The following is a 21,614-nucleotide window of genomic DNA, read 5'->3' as shown; positions in this document are numbered from 1 at the left end:
CACTACGAGTCATGGATCGGCCTCCCCAGAGCCCGGACCTCAACATTATTTAAGCAGTGTGGGATCATGTTGACACAGAACGGAACAAAAGGCAGAAACATCCAAAGAAGAGCTTTGAATGTCCGTCAAGAAGTCTGGAGAACTATTCCTCAAGATATACACATCACTGCATCTATTTCATTTATTTTCCTAGAAAAAATATGGAGACGTCCAAGACCTTTGCATAATAATGTAAATAACATTTGCTTATAAATGTTCTATATATACGCTAACAAAAAAGAAATCAATAATAATAATAATTATAATCATACAGGGTGACATTTCATTAAACCAAATAAAACCATCCACAGTTATATATGAATTTAATTATAAAAGAACTCTAAAACATCACATCCAAGTACACAAAAATCTGTTTTTCTTTTACAGTTCAACATGTGTCATGCTGTGGCACTGAGGTGGCCCTACAGCATCATTTCTGCATCCTCTAAAGAAGCCTCGCTCATCTCCTCAGACAGCTCTTCATCCTCCTCCTCCTGGTCCTCTGTCTCCTCCTCAGCCGCCCTCTTTAAGCCTCTTTGCTTTGAGAGGGCCACGGCATAGCGGATGTTGTACATGTTGAAGTCGCAGCTACACAAACAAAGCACACATTCAGATCTGTTAAGCTGTATCTGGGCAAAGGCACAACATTTCAGAGGATCTGTAACTTACAGCTTGGAGAGGTCGTCGAAGTGCCTCTGGATGCTCTTCTGTAGCGCCTGCAGCGTGGGCAGGATGGCTCCAGACCTGCATGCCAAAGCAGATGCATGGAAAAATTTGTTGCTGTCATCTTCTGTTCACTTACAGTCATGCTGAACTGAATCTGTGATGTGAATGAGAGCCTGAGGACACACCTGTTCTTCAGTTTCTGTCCGTGCAGCATGAGCAGGTTCTGTGCCCAGGTCATATAGAACTGCAAGTGGCCCGACTTCTCCAAACACGTGGCGATGAAACCCAGCAGCTTCTCGACATAAATGTCAGGAAGAGAGCCGCAAACCACCGAGACTAGGCCAGAAGGACACACAACTCACATCACTCGGGCGTTTCCAAGTGAAAAAGGGAACTCAAAATGTTAAATAAGGTAAAATTCACTCACTCTGCTCATGTGGGACCTTCTCCAACACTTCCTGCTTGAGGGCTTTTTCGTTGAGTCTGAACGCCAGGACTATGGCCGACGCCCACTCCTGAAGGCGCAGCTGTTTGCGTATGCTGGCCGGTGTCACGTCTAGGTCCAGGTCGTACGGGTCGAAGACCAGTGACCCGTCAAGGGAGTAGACCAGCAGGCCCTCAGTGGTGGTGGCCGCCCAACTGCGACCTGAGGAGGAGGAGAACAACTTGACTAACCGGCCGACAAAGCTCATCTGTAACGGGACGCATGCTTTTCATACATGCTTCATAAACGTGTCTGCTGCTGTCCAGCGAAGTTTGCTGCACGAGATTCAAACACCGTAATGGGAACAGCAAACAACATGAAAAACTGCTGTGATGACGGACAACATCAACATCATGAAGGACAACATCAGTGTTGTCTTCCATCATCCAGTGTTCACAGGATAACATTTTGAAACCATGCTCCAAGCTGTAATTCTGTCACCTACCAGTAGGGGAGAACCGCAGCGAGCTCACTCTGATCTCAGGTTTGAAGTGACGAGAACTCATGTCACCTTTAAGGATGAGCAGACACAAGAATCAGTGAGGGTCGATTCAAAAACATCAGTGAATAAGGCACAAGAGACTTTTTTGTAAAAGGCCTCATGATCCTAACAAAATACAATTACTTAATTACATGGAGGGCTGCCAAAATTATATCATAAAGTCAAGATCAACTCAAGGTCAAAATCAGAGAAAATGTCAAATTCCTGATCACCTAAATGAATCAAAATACATTAAAATCCTCACTTCTAAAGTTTATCGATTTTTAATTCTGGCGGTTTCAGTCCGATCACAGCAATAACCACTTCTGACCACTGCACCTTGTAGCAAACACACCACTTCCACACTTATAATAACTGGTCTGAGCCTTCGTGTGAGGGTTGTACCTCTCCTGACTCCAGGGAGGCTGATGCTGACTCCGTCTCCGTCCCCGGCTCCTTCATCCACCAGAGCCAGACTGCCGAACTCTGTCATCTTCCTCCTGTCCAGGAACTCCTGAAGGTGAAGCAGGACAACAGGATAAGCGAAACCTGTCATAATTAAAACCTCTTCAAGGACTAAAGATGCACATTTTCACGATGAAGCGTCCGATCCATCCATGTTTACTCATCTAGCATACGCTTTTAAAAAATGCCTTAAATTCCTATTTTGGGTTCACCTCGTCTCCTTAACCCCCCCCCCCCCAAAAAAAACCCCTCAACCATCAACCATAGATCTGTTTTTCCAGGACAGCCGATGCTATTAAATATGTATGCTGCAGTCATGTGACATGGAAATAAACTCGCTGAGCAGACTGTGAGGTCGCACCTCCATAGCGTCAAAGGACAGGTTGCAGGAGATTTCAAACTTCTTTATGAGCATCTGCTCCTTGATGTTGTAGATGCAGACAAACTTGGCCTGACCCCCAGCCAAAACAGACTCCCCGTCCGCAGAGTAACACAGTGATGTAAACGACCTTAACGAGAGACAGAAGAAAAAAATAAAGTCACATTAAACGAGATGATTTGAACCAGTGGAATCAAACCTGAGGCTCAAATCCCATCCACTCACTTGCCCTTGGCGGACTGCTTGGCTGTGATTTTATCCGTCTCCTTGCGGCCTGTCTGCAGGTCGTGTCGTCCAGCAACGGAGCCGTTTTGTGTGGCCGTGTGCGGGTTCCAGAAAGAGATCTCACCGTTCAGAGTGGCCACAGCCAACTCCTGACCGTCGGGGCGGTACGTCACTGCCAAGCCTGAGGAACAAAAGACATTTAAATTTAAAAAATAAATAAATAAAAAAACACAGTGAGGGAGGCAGAATACAACATAGACATATACAACAAACAAAAGCACAGAGAGAACTCGCCCTGAAGGGCTATGCTGAAACTTGATGTTTTATGCTGATGTCAGCACTAACAATAAAAATCCAGTACAGTGTATAAATGTTTTTCTGTTACTGTGAAGTCACATGATGTTGTAGAGCTCAGCCAAAGAAAGTGCTGATGTCCCAAAATGACTGTTATTTTATAATCCAAAGGAAACTATAAAGCCTTTAAATAAATTCGTGTGACCATGAACTTTGACCTTGAAACATTGCATAGTAAAATGGTTTATTTTATCATCTTTACCTATATAATCAGAGCAAAACTGGCTAAAATCTTTGGCTTCTATAAGCTGCAAAAAGTTTAAGATAAATTTAAGGATATATTCATGCACACGTGTAATTTTACAAAACTTCATGGGGTCATAGTGACATTATAGGGCATCGTATTGAAAAAACAAGAAGTGTTGTACAGCTCTCTCTATGCCCTTTCATATGATATATCACTTGATAACTTTTATTTAAATTTTTTTCAACATTGACTTTGCTAACAATGAAGGTCAAGGCCAAATGCATAGCAAACCTAGGTAGTCAAGGCCTAGTATATTTTTGGGAAGTTTGAAGACGATCCATAAAAAGTCGTTACTGATTTTCAGTTTGGTGTGACCTTGACTTGGACGCAGTTTTCACCCAAATGAAATAAGCTTGAGCTGTTTGTAGTATCTACCGTCACACAAAAGGTTGAACATGATATCTTAAAAACTGTGGACGCTAGACTGCTAACAAACAGACAAACATTACAAAAGAAACAAAACCAACTTAAAAGCAACTTGAATCTTTCAATCTGTCCCCCCTCCCCTAGTGGCGGCATAAAAAAAAAAAAAAAAACACCCAAATCACAAGACGATCACTGATGGCTTCACGAAGGATCTGAATTTACCATCAGATGTGAGGGGAAGCGTTTCCTTGGTCTGCCAGCTGTCCAGCATGTCCCACAGCCGAACGGTTCGGTCCCACGAGCAGCTGGCCAGGACGGACTGAACCGGACTGAAACAGAGGCAGCTCACCGGACCCTCGTGACCCGCCAGGACCTGTCCGGTCGCAGGAAGGAAGTGTTAATCTGAGGGATCCTGGCAGCTTCAATCAAGTTAGTCTGTCTCATAAGGAAGGATGAAAAAGCGTAATTAAAAAGAAGCATGATGCCTACCTCTAGCAGCCTGCCTGTCTGCATAGACCAGAGGAAGATCTCAAAGGAATCCTGAGCTCCTGCGCTCACCAGCTCCCCACTGGCATCTACTGCGAGGGAGGAGAACTGCACAGGCCGAGGCGACGTAAAAGTCCTGAAGTTTCGGTATCTGCCAAAAAAAAAAACAAAAACCCAAAACAACATTACAGGAATACATTCTCAACCATCTTTTAAAAGAATACACCCCCGTCCTTGCCGCCAGCGCCCACCTGTGCAGGTCGAAGGCTCGGACCGTCCCGTCCAGAGAAGCGCTGACGATGACGAAGCCGCTGGAGGTGAAGGTGACGTTAGTGACGCTGCTGGTGTGTTCGGTAAATGTGACAAAGCAGAGGCCGGTGTTGGTGTTCCACACTTTCACCTGCAGGAATTTATTAACACAGTGTGGAGTCAGAGACGAGACCTTGAGTCTTCATTTATCTGGTATTGAACTAATGATTGGATTCAGGTATGTTGATTCAGGGTGATATCTAAAACCTGCAGGACACCGGCCCTTGAGGCCTGGAGTTTCCCACCCCTGTTCTCCTGTCTCAGCATGGACACATGAAGTTAAAGGCTTCACTCTGAGACTCACTTTGCTGTCGTCCCCTCCCGTCACGATGTACTGTCCGTCTGGAGAGTAAGCCAGCGACGCCATGTTGTTGAAGTGTCCCTGCTGCTTGAACACGTACGACTCACTCTGCCACTCCCACACCAGCAGCTGGCCCATCCCTGAAACAGTCGATGTGTTTACCTTTTGAGTTTTACTCTGCAACACCAGTAAGCTAACGCGCGCGCACACACACACACACACACACGTAAAAACAAACAAATTCTTACGCGAGCACCCAAAGCCGATCCAGTCTCCGGAGCTGTTTATAGCCACCGAGGCAATCCTCTGGTCTGAAATACTGCAGGGAGACACATCCACACGGTTAGATGAGAAAACACATCTGTCCTGTAACTTTTTAAACCCAACCACAGCTTTTCCCTCACCTCAGGGAGTGAATGAGGTTAAACTCTGGAAGTTCGTGCAGGTGGAATATCCCAGAGGCGAAGCCTGTGACCAGGATGTGGTTCGGTTTGTGGTACGCAGCAGCAGTCAAGTTGTTAAAATCCCCTTCTTTGTTGAAAAAGTGTCTGAATGTGGAAACAAAAGGCTGTTTTTAGATCTCACTAAAATCCTAATGCCAGCATTGTCTTCCATTAATGTTACAGAGCTGGATATTCATAATAAATAAAGCCAGAGCTTAAAATAGTGAGGTAAGCATGCAAAACTAACCCCTCTGAGCAAAAAGCTCAAGAATCAGCAAGTTCTTACAAACCAAACAAAGCTAGAATGTGTTTTCCAGCCCTGAAAATTTAACATGGATTCTTCCTGTAATTATGTAGTTATGAAAGCTCATAAATGTTTCAAACAAATCAGACAAAAACAGAAAACTCTGATCCATCCCTGTGAAATTGAAGGGCCGGTAACTGAAAATATTCACAATATGAAGGTAAAAGCTTATATGACATCATTAAATATACTGAAGTTGTTAGCACCCAAAAAAAACCTCATTTGATTTAACTGATTAAACTAATAAATAAAAATAAATATGTAAACTTTAGCAGTTATAAAATCAGAATTGCAATTAGAGAAAAATCAGGAAAAGAATCGGGAAATTGGAGGTGTCTTACTTGCTCATCATCTTGTATCGAACATTCTTCTTCTTCTCTCTCTCTTTGGCGGTTTCAACTTTCCCTCTGATCACCTCTCCCTCCTCTCCCTCCACCTTGTCCCTCTCCTCGCTCTCCTCTTCTTCCTCTTCCTCCCCTTGTCTCGGGAGCTTGGGTTTGTCCTGGCTCTTCTTCAGAATGAGGCCGTCCAGCTCGGTGTCGCTCTCCCACACACACAGCGTCCCGTCCTGGCTCACTGTGTACAGCTGAGTAAACATGCACAAGAGGGATGAACACACAGAACCACACCTACAAACACATATATGTATATATGTAGATTAGCAGAAGTAAACCTACATCTAAGCTGTCCTTTTCAAAGAAACAGCCTACGACGATGTCCTTGTGTCCACCCAGGGAGTAGTAGATCAGGTTGGCCCAGCGCTCTGCACCGAACACCCACGTCGACATGTCTTTGCTTCCCACCACAAAACACCTGGAAGAAAAACGCCACAATCACAATGTATTCCAGTCCAATTACAGGCTTCTTCTGCACTCTCATGTTTGACAAACTCACTTGGAGTCGTCTGTCCAGTCGATGCAGGTGGTTTCATCGTAGGGACCGTAGTAGCTCTTGTCTAAGACAAAGGCATTAAACTCTCGCTTCTTCCCAGGAGCGTGGTACATCAGAGCCACGTTTTCCTTTGTTACAATGAACTTCCTACAAATTAAAAATGCAGCAAACAGTCGTCAGAATAATTTTTGTTCTCTCCAGATAATGATTTTACAGCACACGTCTTTAATGACTTTAAAAAAAAAGAAGTGGATGCACAGGTTTGAATTTATTTGGGATTTTCTTCGATCCACAGAGACCTCCACTCATGTTTGCTTAAATGTCCCTGAGTAAGCCGCACCTTGATCAGACACGTTTGGAGCCTTCAACAATCCAGTGGTATAACCTGGCACAGACCCGGCTTTTAAGTGTAGTCCACAAATTTCCAAAAGGGTGGAGGTCGGGGTTTTGGGAAAGCCATTCCAGAAGCTTAATATTTGTTTTATTAATTTAAAAAAAATAGCTTAATCTCACAATCTCACATCTTAAGTTCACATTCACTCCTACAAACATACCTGTTATCATCGTGGCCAAGCTCAATTTCTATCTGGTCTTACCATAAAACGTTTTGACTTGTCCATGTGAGCATCTGCAAATTTCAGTTGCGCTTAAATGTGTCAATTTTGGAGTATGGGCTTCTCTCTTGGTCGGCACCGTCTCAGTCAATGGTGATGTAAATCTGACTTCACCTTGTAAAGACTTGAGCCTTGGTGGTTCCTGAACATCCTAACCAATTTCCTCTCATCTGAGGGTCACAGTTTGGGTCTGCTTCCTATTAAAAGGCCTTGTCAAGTTAAAAGATATTGCTGAACCTTCAGCACCACTTATTAAAAGATTCAAGTGGGTGAATGTATACATTACAGCCTGTATCTATGTGCTTGAACCTGTGGGAATTACATCCATCTCTTCCGCTTATCCTTTTAAGGCAGGGTGCACCCTGGACAGGTCGCCAGTCTGTTGCAGGGCTAACACATAGAGACAGACAACCATTCACACTTGCATTCACACCTATTGGCAATTTAGACCTACCAATTAACCTAACCACACTAACTGCATGTCTTTGGACTGTGGGCAGAAGCTGGAGTACCCAGAAAGAACCCACGCAAACATGGGGAGAACATACAAACTCCACACAGAAACACCCCGGCCTGATGGTGGCAACAGTGCTGACCACCGTGCATGTGAATTACAGAAAATCCAAAATAAATTTAAACTTGTGCACCCAGTTCTTGCTTTTTTTGAAGTCATTAAAGACGTGTGCTGTACAATCATTCCACTCTGGATGAAGATCAGTTTAAAGAAATCATTAAAATCCTGAAATTACCATCACATTCACGCCTATGATGAGTGGATGTAAACGTCCGACTACAACTGTCATATAAACTCTGCTGAGCTGTGTCTTACTAACACCAAGAAGAAGTAGTGCAAAATGCGTCGCACAGTTTGAACGTCCTTACCTTCCATCAGGTGAGAAGCGGATGCTGCTCACAGGTTTGTGAAAGTGGAAATGATGAAGGATGGCTCTGGTGATGAGACTGACCAGCACCGCTGCACCATCTGTTTGACACAAACATGATCAGACACGCTTGGATTTTGTTCTCGTCCGAGTCCTGAAGAAGACCTTAACTGTAAATATTTTGTACCTTCATCCACAACGATCGCCAGGCTCCCATCAGGAGAGAGACCCACACAGGTTATATTCTTTGTCGTGGAGAACGGCAACGTCTCAGACGTGTTGCTGCAGGGCAGAGATTAAAAACACATCAGTCTTATTTTCATTATTTTTAAGATAACGTGACTTTAATGGTTACTTACTATGCTTTTTCTTACTTTATGACATATATGAAATGTTTATGTGTGCAAATGTAGACAGAGTTTCAAATAAGAAGGCAAATGTGAAAATAATCCTACCAATAGCACAAACTTTACCTGGAGCCCCTCTGCAGGCTTCCAGAAGTTGGCAAATTAGAGGGAAAATGTGCATTTAGGCAGGAAGGGATAAAGATGTCAAGTGACAGAAGCCAAAAGGGCAAAGGGTTCAGAAGAGAATCATGCAAAGCTACTTCAGTGTAGATTTATCATGACAAATACAACTTTTAGATGCAACTGAATGGAAAATATAATTTATTTTTCATTATCCTACCCCACCTGCACACTGAAACCTATACTGCAGCACAATCAGTTGTATTTTAATGTGGACACCATGAAAAAAAAAAAGTCCGAATACTTTTAAGTGACCACAAAAAACAGTGCATGCAACTCTTCTCTTTGCAGATCCAATAACATCTAGACGCTGGACACTGCATCCAGATGTTGTAGGACAGGACTTTACAGATAACCCTTTCCTGTATGTGTCCTATACCACTGTTTGTCTTACTTCTTCAGGTCGAAGACAGAGATTCTGTTCCCAACTGGACTGATAACAACGTTGCCATCTCTGGAGAAGTTCAAATTTCCCTGGCGATAGACTGCGCCGAGCAAATTGGAAAACTACAAAATAAAAAAAAGTGATTTTACTTTTGATCATCAGCCAAGTGTATGCAGTTCCTGTCAAAACGTGGGAATTCAACACATTCAGAGGCAGATTCATTAAACTGTATTAAAACACAGACACACACGCACAACTAAACCGATATTTTGTTATTATATACACAAGCCGAAATAATTATGAATGATATACCATTGAAAGCAAAAACACTTGAATGTTTACAGCACTTCCAACATCAAAAAACGTATTAAGTCTAAAACTTTTTAAATGGAGTTTGGTCTGACACGCATTCCCGCTACCAAAGCATCGCGACTATAGCAAAGTCGCTAACAGCAGCGCACTTACCCTATAAGCAAACTTCATTTTACTAAATATTCATTAACTTCAGAACATTAATCTTCTTTTTAACTCTTTATAAATCCCAGGACTATGAACGTGAGACCAACATGCTTCTTCTTCCTCCACACGTGTGATGCGTTTTGTTGACAGTCGACACATCCGGTTTGAGTTGACTTGGAAAACTGCACGGCGCCCTCTGGTGACAAGGAGGTTAAAGTACAAGGTTTTAACATAAAAAAGGGGTTTGACTACATGCATAGCTCCCCCCTTCATAACATGTGTATCCACCTGTATAGGCCAGACCTTTTTTTTAGAACTCATAAATCTGGATGGTGACAAATAATGTTGGACTGTTGATGTAGATGTTGGAGGTGACTGTGTTATCTGTGTTATTTTAATAATATTAATGTTTTTTAATCAGTCATGTTTATGCAACTAAAGATCATTTTGGAAGTAGAGCAAGATAGTATATGTGCTAGATGTCATTATAGCACATATATAGAGTTATTTAGTCTTTATCCTTCAGATGGCAATTACTCCACAGTGTTGTTAGAGGAGGCGAGAGTATCTTCTCTGACACTGGTAATAAACTGCTTTTATTACCAGTTTATTTCTCAGTTGGGGACTCACACCCTCAATTTATCTAAGTTAAAGTCAGACACATGGCCATTACCCCGCATGGTTGCACACCGACGTGTTATTCTCAAGATGGGATTTCTGAAGGGAGACTTATGTAAGTATTGGTCACTGGCAGAGACAGTATTTGACCAAGTATCCCAGAGCACGATGTTCAGCTTAAAATAAATATGCAATACTTCTTAAGAATAAAGTAAACAAATTCTAAAGCTATCTTAAAGGTACTTTTTATGATTAACACTGGCAGAATTTGACTACATCTTTTACCACTGGGGGCAGTGTTTCACTAGTGGTTTTCATTACCTGTGCTGATGCGTAACTTATGACAACCTGTTTCTTTTTTGCTCTCCCCATTTCCCCAAGGTGGCTTTATCTTTCCCCAGGTCTTTGTGGTTAATCTGCTTTTTAAATAACACCGGGTACAATATTGGTAATATGTGTGTTGTCAAAGGAGCTTGCAAAAAAAAGCGTCTGGACTTCTTTAAGTTGCTTGAAGACGTTTCACCTCTCATCCGAGAAGCTTCTTCAGTTCTAAGGTCAAATGGTGGAGAGTCCCAGATATAAACCTAGTGGGAGTGACCCCCCACAGAGGGACAAAAGGACCCCCTGATGATCCTCTAATCGCCTGAGCCAAGGTGTAAAACTGGGTGTGGGACCCAATCAGCCAGAGTTTCGGGTGAGTTCATTGTGAAACCTGGCCCCACCTTATCATGCGAATTCCTGAGGTCAGATGGCCCAGGATGTGAGTGGGCGTTAAGGCGTCTGGGAAGGGATCTCAAAACTGGATTATAGATGGCAGAGAGTTGGTGTCGTAAACCCCCGCCTCTGTTCAAAGATGGTCACTCACAGTGGACATAGATGGCTTCTTTCACTCCTCTTTCAAACCATCTGTCCTCTCTGTCCAAAATGTGAACATTGGCATCCTCGAAAGAGTGACCTTTATCCTTAAGATGCAGATGGATTGGGACCCACGCCCAGTTTCCTACCTTGGCTCAGGCGATTAGAGGATCATCAGGGGGTCCTTTTGTCCCTCTGTGGGGGGTCACTCCCACTAGGTTTATATCTGGGACTCTCCACCATTTGACCTCAGAACTGAAGAAGCTTCTCGGATGAGAGGTGAAACGTCTTCAAGTAACTTAAAGAAGTCCAGACGCTTTTCTTTGCAAGCTCCTTTGACTACGATGACCTGGATGACTGAGAACCTTCACAGAAATATGTGTGTTGTTTTCTTTATCTTTTTTTTTCACTGGAAAGCACTTTCGTCAACCATGTTGCTTTTAAAGTGCTCTATAAATAAAGTTGGATTGGATTTTAAAATAAAAGTTGAGCTGATTTTAATGTATTACAAGGAGTGTTTTTCATTATTATTTTTTAAATAAACATACAGTGTTTATATTAGATGCTGTACTAGGATTAAGCTCAAGGATGATAAAAGGTCATGTGATTTTGTTGCATTCAATTTGTATGCAGCAAAATGAAAAACAAGTTACCACATGTTGTTTTTTAATTTGGTAATTAATTGATAAAATGTTAAAGTGGATCTGACAGCGGTGGATGGCGAGCCATGCACACCGGCGCCAAATAACTCACAAACCACAGCTGACATGAGTTGGATATAAACAAAGTATATCATGTAAATAAAGTATATCAGCCAACATACTGGACACTGTTCTGCTGAACAAACACATATTATCCAATATTGTAGCTGGTGTTATTTAACCCTCTGAGGTCCAGGGTATAATTGGCCGTTTTTGACTACTTTTGATTTTACCTCTACATTTCAACTTTAAAAACGGTTTATCTTGCCTTGTCATCATTATTTGTTTATCATTATTTTCAGCACAACCTCAAATATCTGAAATTTGAGTTATTTTTTCATTTTGGCATACCATATTAGCACAATTGATATAATTTCAGACAAAAAATTAAAAATCAGAGTAGAAAAAAGTTATATTTTTTACTATAAAACCCACAAACATGTTTAACAAATAATTTTCATAACTTGAAATGCAAATAGAAATCGTACATTTGTAAAAATTATGCACAAGTTTTGCAAACAACAAAGTTATAAGGTACTATTTACCTAAAAATGCAATCAAGGCCTCAGGCATTTTTTTATATAACCATTTAAATCTATTTACAGAACAATCAGGTGTGCTGCATCACATAAAAAGGTACACAAATTATTTGTGCCAGTCCAAAAAAAAAAGAAAAATAGTTTGTGTCCAGTATAAGACAGAGGAGAACACCAAACCCTGCAGGTCTGACAGCAGGAGGTGCATCAGTCCTGTTTTCCATGTGGGAACAGCGTTTACACTGGAATCTGCCTTTGGTGGCTTTTTTGGAACAAATGTGACATTCACTAGTATATCTGACACACAATACCAAACAATAACTACACAACACACTAACTACAGCCTCCAAACACGCTAAACGTCACTAATGTCGCTCTGAAAACTCTCTCTCTCTTTCTTTCGATCGCCCGCTTTCCGTCGCGGGTGTCACTCCTAAAACGTCCCCCTCTCCCGAAACAACCAAGTGTCACATGTTGCCTTATAATTTTTTGGATTGGCTGACATGGTAAATTTTAACACCAATAGGGAAGGGGTGTTTTTTTCTTTTTTCACTCGCAAGCGGAGAGTGTTTGCTGTCCACAGAAAACGCAGTTTTTTCCGTTCTTCCCGCTGTAAACACCGCGGTTTTGTTCAGAAAAAAACATGGCGTGAATTTTTTTTATCATAACTGGTTTTACGTGGCCCATCGATACAATTCAAAAAATGTCGACCCAAGTTGAAATGGAGACTCTGAGTTGCTGCATCTTGTAGCTGTGTAGTCTTAAATTGGTCATGTGATTTTGACACGCTGGTGCATCAGTCAACCCCAGAGGGTTAAAGGTGCAGTGTACACAATCTCACCACTAGATGTCAGTAGATGTGCCACAATTCAATTTTGAGGCAGTGATTCTGCTCACAACTTTGCCACTCACTCTCACTTTGGGTTGTGTCTAACCCTCATCTCCTTGCCTTTTTTGAAGAATAATTTTCTTCTTTTTTTTTGTACAATTTATTTTCAATAACACGAGAGTCATCATTATGCTGATCAGGTGTGTTCAAGCCTTAACAAAATGAATCTACTTTTCATTGGCATATGGAGAGAAAAATAAGATAAAGATCAAGCTTTCTGCAATACCTGAAACACCAGCGGAGCTACTGAAAATCAGTATCAATATTAAACTATATACTATTGTGTGTATTTTGTGAGTGTAAAAAAAGAGAAATTACACTTTATTAATTTTCTTCTTGTCTGCAGGCCATTAATAATACATTTTAAGGTAGAAACGACGGGCCACCTACAGCCATGATTGGCCACAGGGGCCAGACTTTGGACATGCCTGGGTTACACTGACTCATTGCACCATCTTGTGGTACAAATTGTTATTACACAAAAAGTGCAGCATGACTCTCTTTAAATGTACATACATAGACTTTAAGCCATACAAAATATTTGAAAGTAGAACTTACTTTTTTACATATTTTTCATTCTTACATCTTTCAGATCATCAGACAGATTTTAATATCAGACAAAGGTAACCTGAGTAAATTAAAAATTCAGTTTTTAAACAACGATTTCATTTATTAAAGCAAATTAACTCTATTAAGGGAAAAATTCTATCCAAACCTACCTGGCACAGCATTTTACAGTTTCAAGTACCTTTAATGATGTGTTCAACCAGGTGTTCACTTAAATAATAAGTTAAAATAAGAACAGAAAGATAGAAATATGTTACCCCTAAAACATCTTATTTTCCTAGTAAAAAGACATACAGCCTTGATAATAGTAGATTAGGACATAACTATTGCTGACTTTATGGCTCTTGTGTAGTTGTGTTTCTTAGCATGTTAGAAGTGCATGTCTTTAAATAAAACAATCCCAAAGGAACAAAAATAATTTTTTAAACTGAAATTCAAGCGAGACAAATTTAAAACAGAAACTCAACATCAGTGACACACTTGGAACTTGTTCCTCACTGGCCTTCACACGATCCCTCCTCCTATCTATTTTTAATACCCTCAGTTAATAATAAATCAGCTGGCAGCTACAGTACACACACAGCACACGTGCAGAAATGCGCCGGTGCCAGTGGGAAACTGAAAATGATACACCACAAAGGTACGGATAGCACCAGGTTTATGTTTACATCTTTTACTGGATCACTTGGCTGCAGCTGAAGACATGGTGTGTTGAGGCTGTCGGCAGGAGTGATAAACAGTCGCACTTGTATCACTTCTGAGAAAAAAAGGCCTTTTTCACCTCAAGGTTTTATGCCAGAGATCAAAACAGGGTACCACATGCAGCCGGACGTATTTCTGGCCCCCAGTCGAGCACTCCAGGCAGCCGTACACGGTTTCCCGCCGTTGGTTGCCCATCCCGCAGAGTGCGCAGGGGCCCTTGGGGATGTTGTGTTTGAGGAGGTTGACCCTTGTATGTGAGCTTTCCCTCAAGTAAGCGGTGGAAATGTCCGTCATGCTGGCAGCCTTCTCGTAGTAGTCGGTCACCATGTCGTCCATGTAGGTGTCAGAGTGGGTGAGCTCTTCGAATGTTCGGTCATCTACACAGGGGTTGGATTACAGTGGACTCAGTCTATCAGAAGGATGGGTCAGTTTATTTAATGAAAAATACTGTAATCATACCTGCTCTAAAGGGGTTTCCGTAGATGATCCCAGAGAGGAAGCGGCGTAGTCGCCCCATGGAGAAGCGACCAATGAAACCACCAAGCTGCTCCCTGATCTGCTCACGCTCAAAGCCTCCCTGTGACTCCGGAGCCACACAAATATCTGACACACAGGAAGAAGAAAACCAGGCGATGTGCGTTGTTTATTATTATTTTTGTAACAAATCAAAATTTCATTATTGACTTTGTATATCTCTAATAACAACTTAGTCTATGGAATGCTGGAGTAAGATTTGTTATGGTTTTGCTATGCTAAAAGTTTATTCTTGCTGCAGTATCAAACACTTCAAAAACTTTAGTAGTTGTAGTAAGGGGTGGCCAGTGTGGAGACTGAACCTGGTCTAAAAGTTCCTTCAATGCCTGGACATTAGCTTGGATGCTGTGTTCAATCACTCAAAAACATTAAATTCTTATTTAAAACACTTTATGACTTCATTCCAAGACTTCAAATGTGTGTTCACTAGCTGGTACTGAAGTGTCAGAGTCCCTCTGTGATTTTCACTACAGGAACACAAGGAGTCACGCAGCCTAACAGGTAACAGGTATCTGCCATCCGACACTTTATCCATTAGATAAAGTCCCAGAAATCCAGATGAGGTTACAGGCGTTGCCCAGCTGAAATTCAGAATAATTTGTTTCTAGATGATTTCATGAAACGTGTTATCAAACCAATTCAGTAATTAACGGATGTTTTTACAACCACCATCGTCCCAAATTGATGACAAGCTTCAAACACTCAAATAAATGTCACGCAGGCTCACAATTATGGTTTCAAATCATTTTGAGTATTTCATTTTTGACTGTTTCTGACCATTTAGACTTATTTCATCACTTACACTTCACGTAGTTCTTCATACAGATTTTGTCACCTTACCTGTTGACTATAAGTTCACCTGCTTTCATAGTGACAGTTAGCCTGCAAGGCTTTAAAGACTAAAGCTAAAACTTCAAAGGGTCAGACACTTCAAAGCCATTTGAAGTGCTTCATCTCATAAACATGAATTAATTGGCTAATTAACGATTGGCATGGTTTGCCCACCTACCAAGTCGTCCATCCAGTCGAACAAAGAGCTCACAGATGCTGAAGGCGATGGTGGTGTGAGCTGGGATGACAATGGCCTTGTCTCGACCTTTGGGGTTTCTGCCGTCGTCAATCTGAAACTGGAGCAAAGCAGGAAGCTGATAATTACACATGGAAAAGGCGGTTAAACGGAGAATTTGGGATTAGGTGAGGGAAAAATTATTGAGTTAGGGCTCGTTATTTTGAGTAAATGATTGGGAGATGGATTGTTCACTGCCCTTGACGCATTTGTTTTAAATATAAGTGTTATGAATTTAAGCATGGCCCCATTACATACATAGAGACATAAAGTTTATTTCTATAGCAGATTTTCAGAACAACTTCAGCTGATCAAAGTGCTGTACACATTATGCCAAATATACATTAACGATTTACAATCACTAATTAAACTATAAATACACATACATAAACAATAAAAGTCAATAAAACTTATTTAAATAAACAATAATTCAAGTAAATAAGACTATTTGTGCAGTAAAAGCCAGGATACTGAGCTCAACTAGAACTGGCAGTGAGTGAAAGTAAGGAGTTTTATTTAAGAATATTTAAAAATATCTGTGAAGGTTCTCAGTCATCAAGGTCATCGTAGTCTAAGGAGCTTGGAAAGAAAAGCATCTGGACTTCTCTAAGTTTCCTTAAAGATGTTTCAACTCTCATCTGAGAAGCTTTTTCAGTTCTAAGCAACTGGTGGAGAGTCCCAGATTTTCAGCCATATGGGAACGTCCCCAAGAGGGTCATGGACCCCCTAATGATCCTTTATCTAATCACATGAGCCGAGGTGGGTCACAATCAGCCAAGGTTTCGGGTGAACCCATTGTGAAGCCTAGCCCCACCCTATTATGTGACTTACTGAGGTCAAATGGCCCAGGATGTGAGTGGGCGTTAAGACACATTAAAAATGGTTGAGTAATTGGGCAGCTCTTGTGTGAAAGAGTAAATTGTTCCACAGAATGGAGACAGCCACTGAAAAATCTAGTTTTTGAGGCTGGATCTAGGAACATTCAAGAGCAGTTGGTTTCCAAACATCAAGAGTGTAGGGCTTTAAAGGTTAAGTCAAGTAGGCTGGCACCAAATCACTGAGACTCTTAAAGACAAGTTTAGGTATCCCAGTAAAGGTGTAAAAGCATGAACTACTCTTTCTTCATCTTACCAAGGAAGCTTAATTTAAAAAACTCATCAAACAGCTAAAAAAAAACTTATGAAAAGCCAGTAAACATTAATCTAATTCTAACCCTGGATGGGTCTTGGTCCTGGAGGGTGTTAAGATAAAACAACTACAGGTATTTTTACCCTCATGGTGGTCCCTCTCATGCCAGCATGCACGGTCAGAGAGCATTGACGCGTGGTGCGAATACTCTCCACGACAACACAGAGGACACTGCGTCCGCTCTCCTTTGACTGACGAATCAGGCAGTGATCCAGGTCCACCTTCCTGGAAGATCAAAAAATGAGAGCTTGAATTAAACATGAACTCATTAACACCTGTTAAAGTCAAGCAAGGCAACATCTCTGGCTTGTATTGTCCAATTGCATGTAGCCCCTGTATGTATGTATGAAGGTGTAGAATAACATGATTGTTTATACAGGGAAACCCTCTTCTCACATTCTCCGTGTAACAAAGAGGTCGAAGGTCAGACAACTTATTGTGGACATAAGGAGAATACTTCAATGCAGATACCTGAAATATCCGATTTACAAAGTGCCATAATTTAAGAACTTTTCCTAGGGTATTTTATGCTTACTTTTCAAATTGATAAATAATTGATTAAAGAAATATATCCTTCTACTTGATTATTAATAAAGCACTACCTCAAAGTAACTTCATCTAATCTGTATTGAGAAACTATCATGATATTGATGCTTTAACATCCAGCACATGTAGATAAAAGCCCCTGCTGAGCTGCTGTTATACCCTGTCTGTCAATGCATATACCTGGAGTTGAGTTCACGCAATAACGTTGGCACCTCCAGCTCGTGTTTGGTCACAATGCCAAAGGAGGCTTTTACAGCCACTGAGTCTGACCCGCTGATGTTGAACCCCACATCATTGATGATGTGGTTCCCTAACCGACCATTGAGAGCTACATCAGATTTATCTTCGTAGTTGAGGAGTTGGTAAGAGGAAACCCCTGCAAAAGAAAACAATAGTTAAGATTATGGTTAACTTATGCTTTTGTAAGCATTAACTGTAAGTAGGTCCGACTCCAGTCCCAACAGTAAAATGGTATCTGTTCATGCATAGGTTAAATAATACTTATATAACATATAACATATACTTTAACAATTAAAGTACATTTTAGAATATTTGTGGCAGCAGTGAAACATTTTTTATAGTGTTAAAATGTTTATTTAAGAAATTAACTGTTTTTTTTCTTAGAATGAAGAAAATTAATCATGTCTCAAAAACTTGAAAACTATAAAAATGTTTTATGTCTCACTCTAACAAACTACAGGAAGCCAAAGAACTCAAAGAACTATTTGTTATGACAAAAATTTTCAGAAGAGCGTCTCTGAATGTACAACATTCAACCTTGAAGCAGATGGGCAGCACCACATTGGTGGAGGAATTGCTTTATCAGTCAGATTAAGCTGGTGAATATATGCAGCTTTGATGTCCTTTTCACCACGGAAATAATCAAAGTTGTGATTCTCTGCACATTACTTTAAAATTATTGTCTAACTACAGTGAAAGTATTAACAACATGGCTGCTACGTGCTGAAAAATGCTTTCAGAATGACTGGCAATAGGCTTAGATTAGCTTGTTAGCCTTTTTTTGTCTGTTTTATTATTGCGTTAGATTGATAATACTCTGAAGAACTGTATAGTGATAAATAATAACAAGAAAACAGTTGGTTATCTATGTATAGATTAAAAGCTAGGAGCAAGGGGAGACAACTAGCCTAGCTAATAGTAAAGCTCCCAAATGAGCCATATTAGATGTTTTTCTGCTTGCTAACTAGCTAGCTTGTTAAGCTCCTGGGCTCCTACTCCACAAACATAAACAGTGGTCACCTCAGAAACATAACAAGCTACCAGATTTGCTCATGTGGGTTGTAAATGATTAGAGAAAACAAAGTTCGCCTAAGTTAAGATTTGTTGTGAAACCTAAAGATGACCATATTGCAAACATTACTTATTATAATTAAATAATATTAAGGCTAAAGATTATTAGAACCTACAGAAGTTCATTTGAAACTTTAGTGGAGGTAACAACGTTTTCAGATAGTAAATCAGATATGTTGGGTTTTATATTTCTTTTTGTCCATGTATCCATATAACATTTTAATTGAGGTTTTACTGACATAAAACCACTACAGACTACAGACATACTATGATCATTTTGCGTCGCACTTTTTCACTTGCAGCCAATTGCAGACAAGCATGAGAAAACTACCGGTGACCATGGCAATCTGCTAGCAACAAAGCAATGACTGCAAAGTTTTTGGTGGGTTGCGTGACTATAAAGGCTTTATGCTTGTTTTATGGTTGCGTGGTTACATCTGTTTGGGGTGTTTGCCTACACAAAGCTTATAGATAAGCGTTTTCAGATTAGATTAGATAAAACGTTATTAATCCCTCGGGTGGGTTCCTCTGGGAAATTCAGCCTATGCAAATGTGTTCCCGTTCAGTCCTTAAGGCGTGTAGCTCATTGGTGCATAGGTTGCTTGGAATCAGCGAAAAAACATCAAAGATTTAAAAAATACTGTATGTAAATTAGAGACAGTGGCTGCAGTGGACAGCAGTCTTTATATATTCAACAAAATGCAGGAGCATGATACAATACTTAGAGTGGAATAAACTTATTTTTCCCCAATCTTAAACCTTTTAAAGGGAAAAGGCTCATGTTTCAACATAAAATTTAGTTATATTTACTCAGATATGAATTTTCTGACATTAATGTACCTGCTGTGATCTCTTTCTCGCCCACCAGGATGTCTTTCAGTGAGAAAGGTGTTGAGGCATACTTGTCCTTCTTCCAAAAATGCTTCCTCCTCTTTCTGGTAACCAGGCTGAGGGGCTGGTAGCGGTCAGCCTCACTCAGGCTCGGGACAGGGATCAACCTCCCTGTGTCTCCCACCTGCTTCACAAAGTTTTTGGTCGCTGCAGCAAACATTTCTAAAGATGCATAAATATCGAACCAGGTAAAAAAAACAGCTTGTACTCGACTGCTGGGCACCCTTTGCTTGTATTGGTTATGGTGAGGAGTGCTCTCTCTCAATGGGGAAGCTGATTCGGGAGTGTTCTTACAAACTCGTGAAATGTTAAATAATGCAGGGAATTTGTAAGGGAATATGGGACAGTGAGGTGTGTGTTAACCTGATAGGTTGCTGTAGGCCTGCACCTTCCTGTCACCTCACAAATAAGGTGGAAGAAGTAATTATAAGTGCCTGTTTTGTACTTTTTGCCATCTGTATTTGGAAAATTTGATTTTCAAGGCATACTTAAAGTATGGAAGTCTATTGCTATTAAGTATTAAAGGAATTATACAGATGGTATTGTTGCTACATGTTCCTCTTTGAGTCTAATACACGAAACATCTGCTATGGCCATTAGTCTATCTTCATTCAGCCTGAAAACGGTCTGGACTTTTTCTCTTTGTCAGGGATGCCTCTGTGGTTTTTGTAGGATTAAATGTTTTTGCATCTGAGCTTTTTTTAGTTTGGATAATGTCAACCTTTCTGACTGGTGGCTTCCACACACAGTGTGTCCTGCATGCATGATGGTGGGTTGATCTCTCCTGTGGTTGCACTGCTTTCTAGTCTATACAACCAGAAATAGTATGTTTGAAGGTTTAAAGCTTTCTTGCCACAGAAGCTAAAGACAGCGTTAGCTTTCTATGCATTACACTCCCTTTAATTTTTTAACTTTTAGGTCAAAAAAAGTCATGGATTTGCTTGTAAGTGTTATTTTTGTGTTTAAAAAAAATCTTGCTGTAATTCACAGTTATATTGTTCTAAGTTGTAACCTCACCTTCTGTCACCAGTTTAGGCCATTTCATCAAGAAAACAAGACTCATTTTTGTACATAAAAATGTAGGTTTATGAGGTTAGGGTCGTATACCAGCTTTAACCATTGTGACAAATCACATTAATGAGAGTAAAACATGTACTGTTGACATGCTCAGTCTTCCCAGAGAAAATCAACAGGCAACAAGGTTGTTTGACAGTCTAACCCCCATGACCTGAAGTGAAAAGGATATCTTCTCTAACCATTAGTCCATCACAGCAGGGAAAAAAGTGCATGGATATACAGAACCTGAGCTCTCATTTGACAGAGGAACTGACTTCCCATCTGCCTGAGTTTTTGTCCCTGGTGGCTTCATGATGAGAAATCAGCGTGTTCTTCAAGCACCTGAAACACTTCCTGTCTTGTTCAGCAAAGGAAACAAGTGAAATCCACCTCACCCACTGAGAGAAATGTTACTTTAGGAAGACCCTGACAACTCAGCTGAAGCTAATATTACTCATGAAAACAAACATATTCTAGTGGAGACAATGACAGAGGAGTCATGGTGTTTGTTTTGCCATCCACCTCTGGGACATCACTTTGGGGACTGAGGATCAGCTTGACATAGTGACTTGGCAAACAGCTTTTATCTGGAAAACAGATTGAATGGATGTAACATGCGCACCGTATACCGCTCCAGCTGGAGTGCACAGATGTTGGACAGATATATCAGGTTGATAGCAAAGTTTCCAACAAATTCCTTCTGGTACTAAACAAAGAGATAAGGATTTGTATAAACCGCTGTAAATGTAGTTTCATGTGGACACTAAATGTTCCCAAATTACACTGAAATCATCAGAAATCATCAGCTAGAGCAGCGGTCCCCAACCTTTTTTGCGCCACGGACCAAT

General features: G+C 40.8%; 2 protein-coding genes across 2 annotated transcripts; both read right to left on the bottom strand.

The window, feature by feature from the left end:
• Positions 1-345: 345 nt before the first annotated feature.
• On the bottom strand, positions 346-9,481 carry pwp2h (PWP2 small subunit processome component). Its single transcript, XM_082524283.1, has 21 exons — positions 9,313-9,481; positions 8,857-8,969; positions 8,123-8,217; positions 7,937-8,036; positions 6,444-6,587; positions 6,227-6,362; positions 5,891-6,135; positions 5,207-5,350; positions 5,051-5,121; positions 4,806-4,942; positions 4,444-4,592; positions 4,196-4,343; positions 3,929-4,079; positions 2,740-2,920; positions 2,497-2,644; positions 2,076-2,184; positions 1,635-1,700; positions 1,133-1,351; positions 891-1,041; positions 709-783; positions 346-627 (listed from the first exon to the last, which is right to left on the bottom strand). The coding sequence occupies exons 1-21, from the start codon at positions 9,328-9,330 to the stop codon at positions 462-464; spliced, it is 2,766 nt and encodes a 921-aa protein (XP_082380409.1). The 5' UTR covers positions 9,331-9,481; the 3' UTR covers positions 346-461.
• Positions 9,482-14,182: 4,701 nt separating this feature from the next.
• On the bottom strand, positions 14,183-19,987 carry pjvk (pejvakin). Its single transcript, XM_082523019.1, has 6 exons — positions 19,660-19,987; positions 17,689-17,884; positions 17,046-17,187; positions 15,718-15,835; positions 14,634-14,777; positions 14,183-14,551 (listed from the first exon to the last, which is right to left on the bottom strand). Exons 1-6 carry the CDS (start codon positions 19,868-19,870, stop codon positions 14,250-14,252), a joined length of 1,113 nt encoding a protein of 370 aa, XP_082379145.1. The 5' UTR covers positions 19,871-19,987; the 3' UTR covers positions 14,183-14,249.
• Between the last annotated feature and the right edge of the window lie 1,627 nt (positions 19,988-21,614).

Source organism: Aulonocara stuartgranti, assembly GCF_965226115.1.
Source record: "Aulonocara stuartgranti genome assembly, chromosome: 23".
In the NCBI taxonomy this organism is placed as follows: Eukaryota; Metazoa; Chordata; class Actinopteri; order Cichliformes; family Cichlidae; genus Aulonocara; species Aulonocara stuartgranti.
The sequence above is the reverse complement of the archived record's forward strand: the minus strand, read 5'-3'. Positions and strand labels throughout refer to the sequence as shown.

Excerpts from the sequence above, each read along its gene's own strand:
- pwp2h (XM_082524283.1), bottom strand. Across the intron at positions 1,701-2,075 it reads CCTCCCTGGAGTCAGGAGAG|GTGACATGAGTTCTCGTCAC; the intron begins GTACAACCCTCA and ends TCATCCTTAAAG. Across the intron at positions 1,042-1,132 it reads GAAGGTCCCACATGAGCAGA|TCTCGGTGGTTTGCGGCTCT; the intron begins GTGAGTGAATTT and ends CTTCTGGCCTAG.
- pjvk (XM_082523019.1), bottom strand. The coding sequence starts at position 19,870 with ATGTTTGCTGCAGCGACCAAAAACTTTGTGAAGCAGGTGGGAGACACA. Across the intron at positions 17,188-17,688 it reads TTGCGTGAACTCAACTCCAG|GAAGGTGGACCTGGATCACT; the intron begins GTATATGCATTG and ends TTGATCTTCCAG. Across the intron at positions 14,552-14,633 it reads CGGAAACCCCTTTAGAGCAG|ATGACCGAACATTCGAAGAG; the intron begins GTATGATTACAG and ends ACCCCTGTGTAG.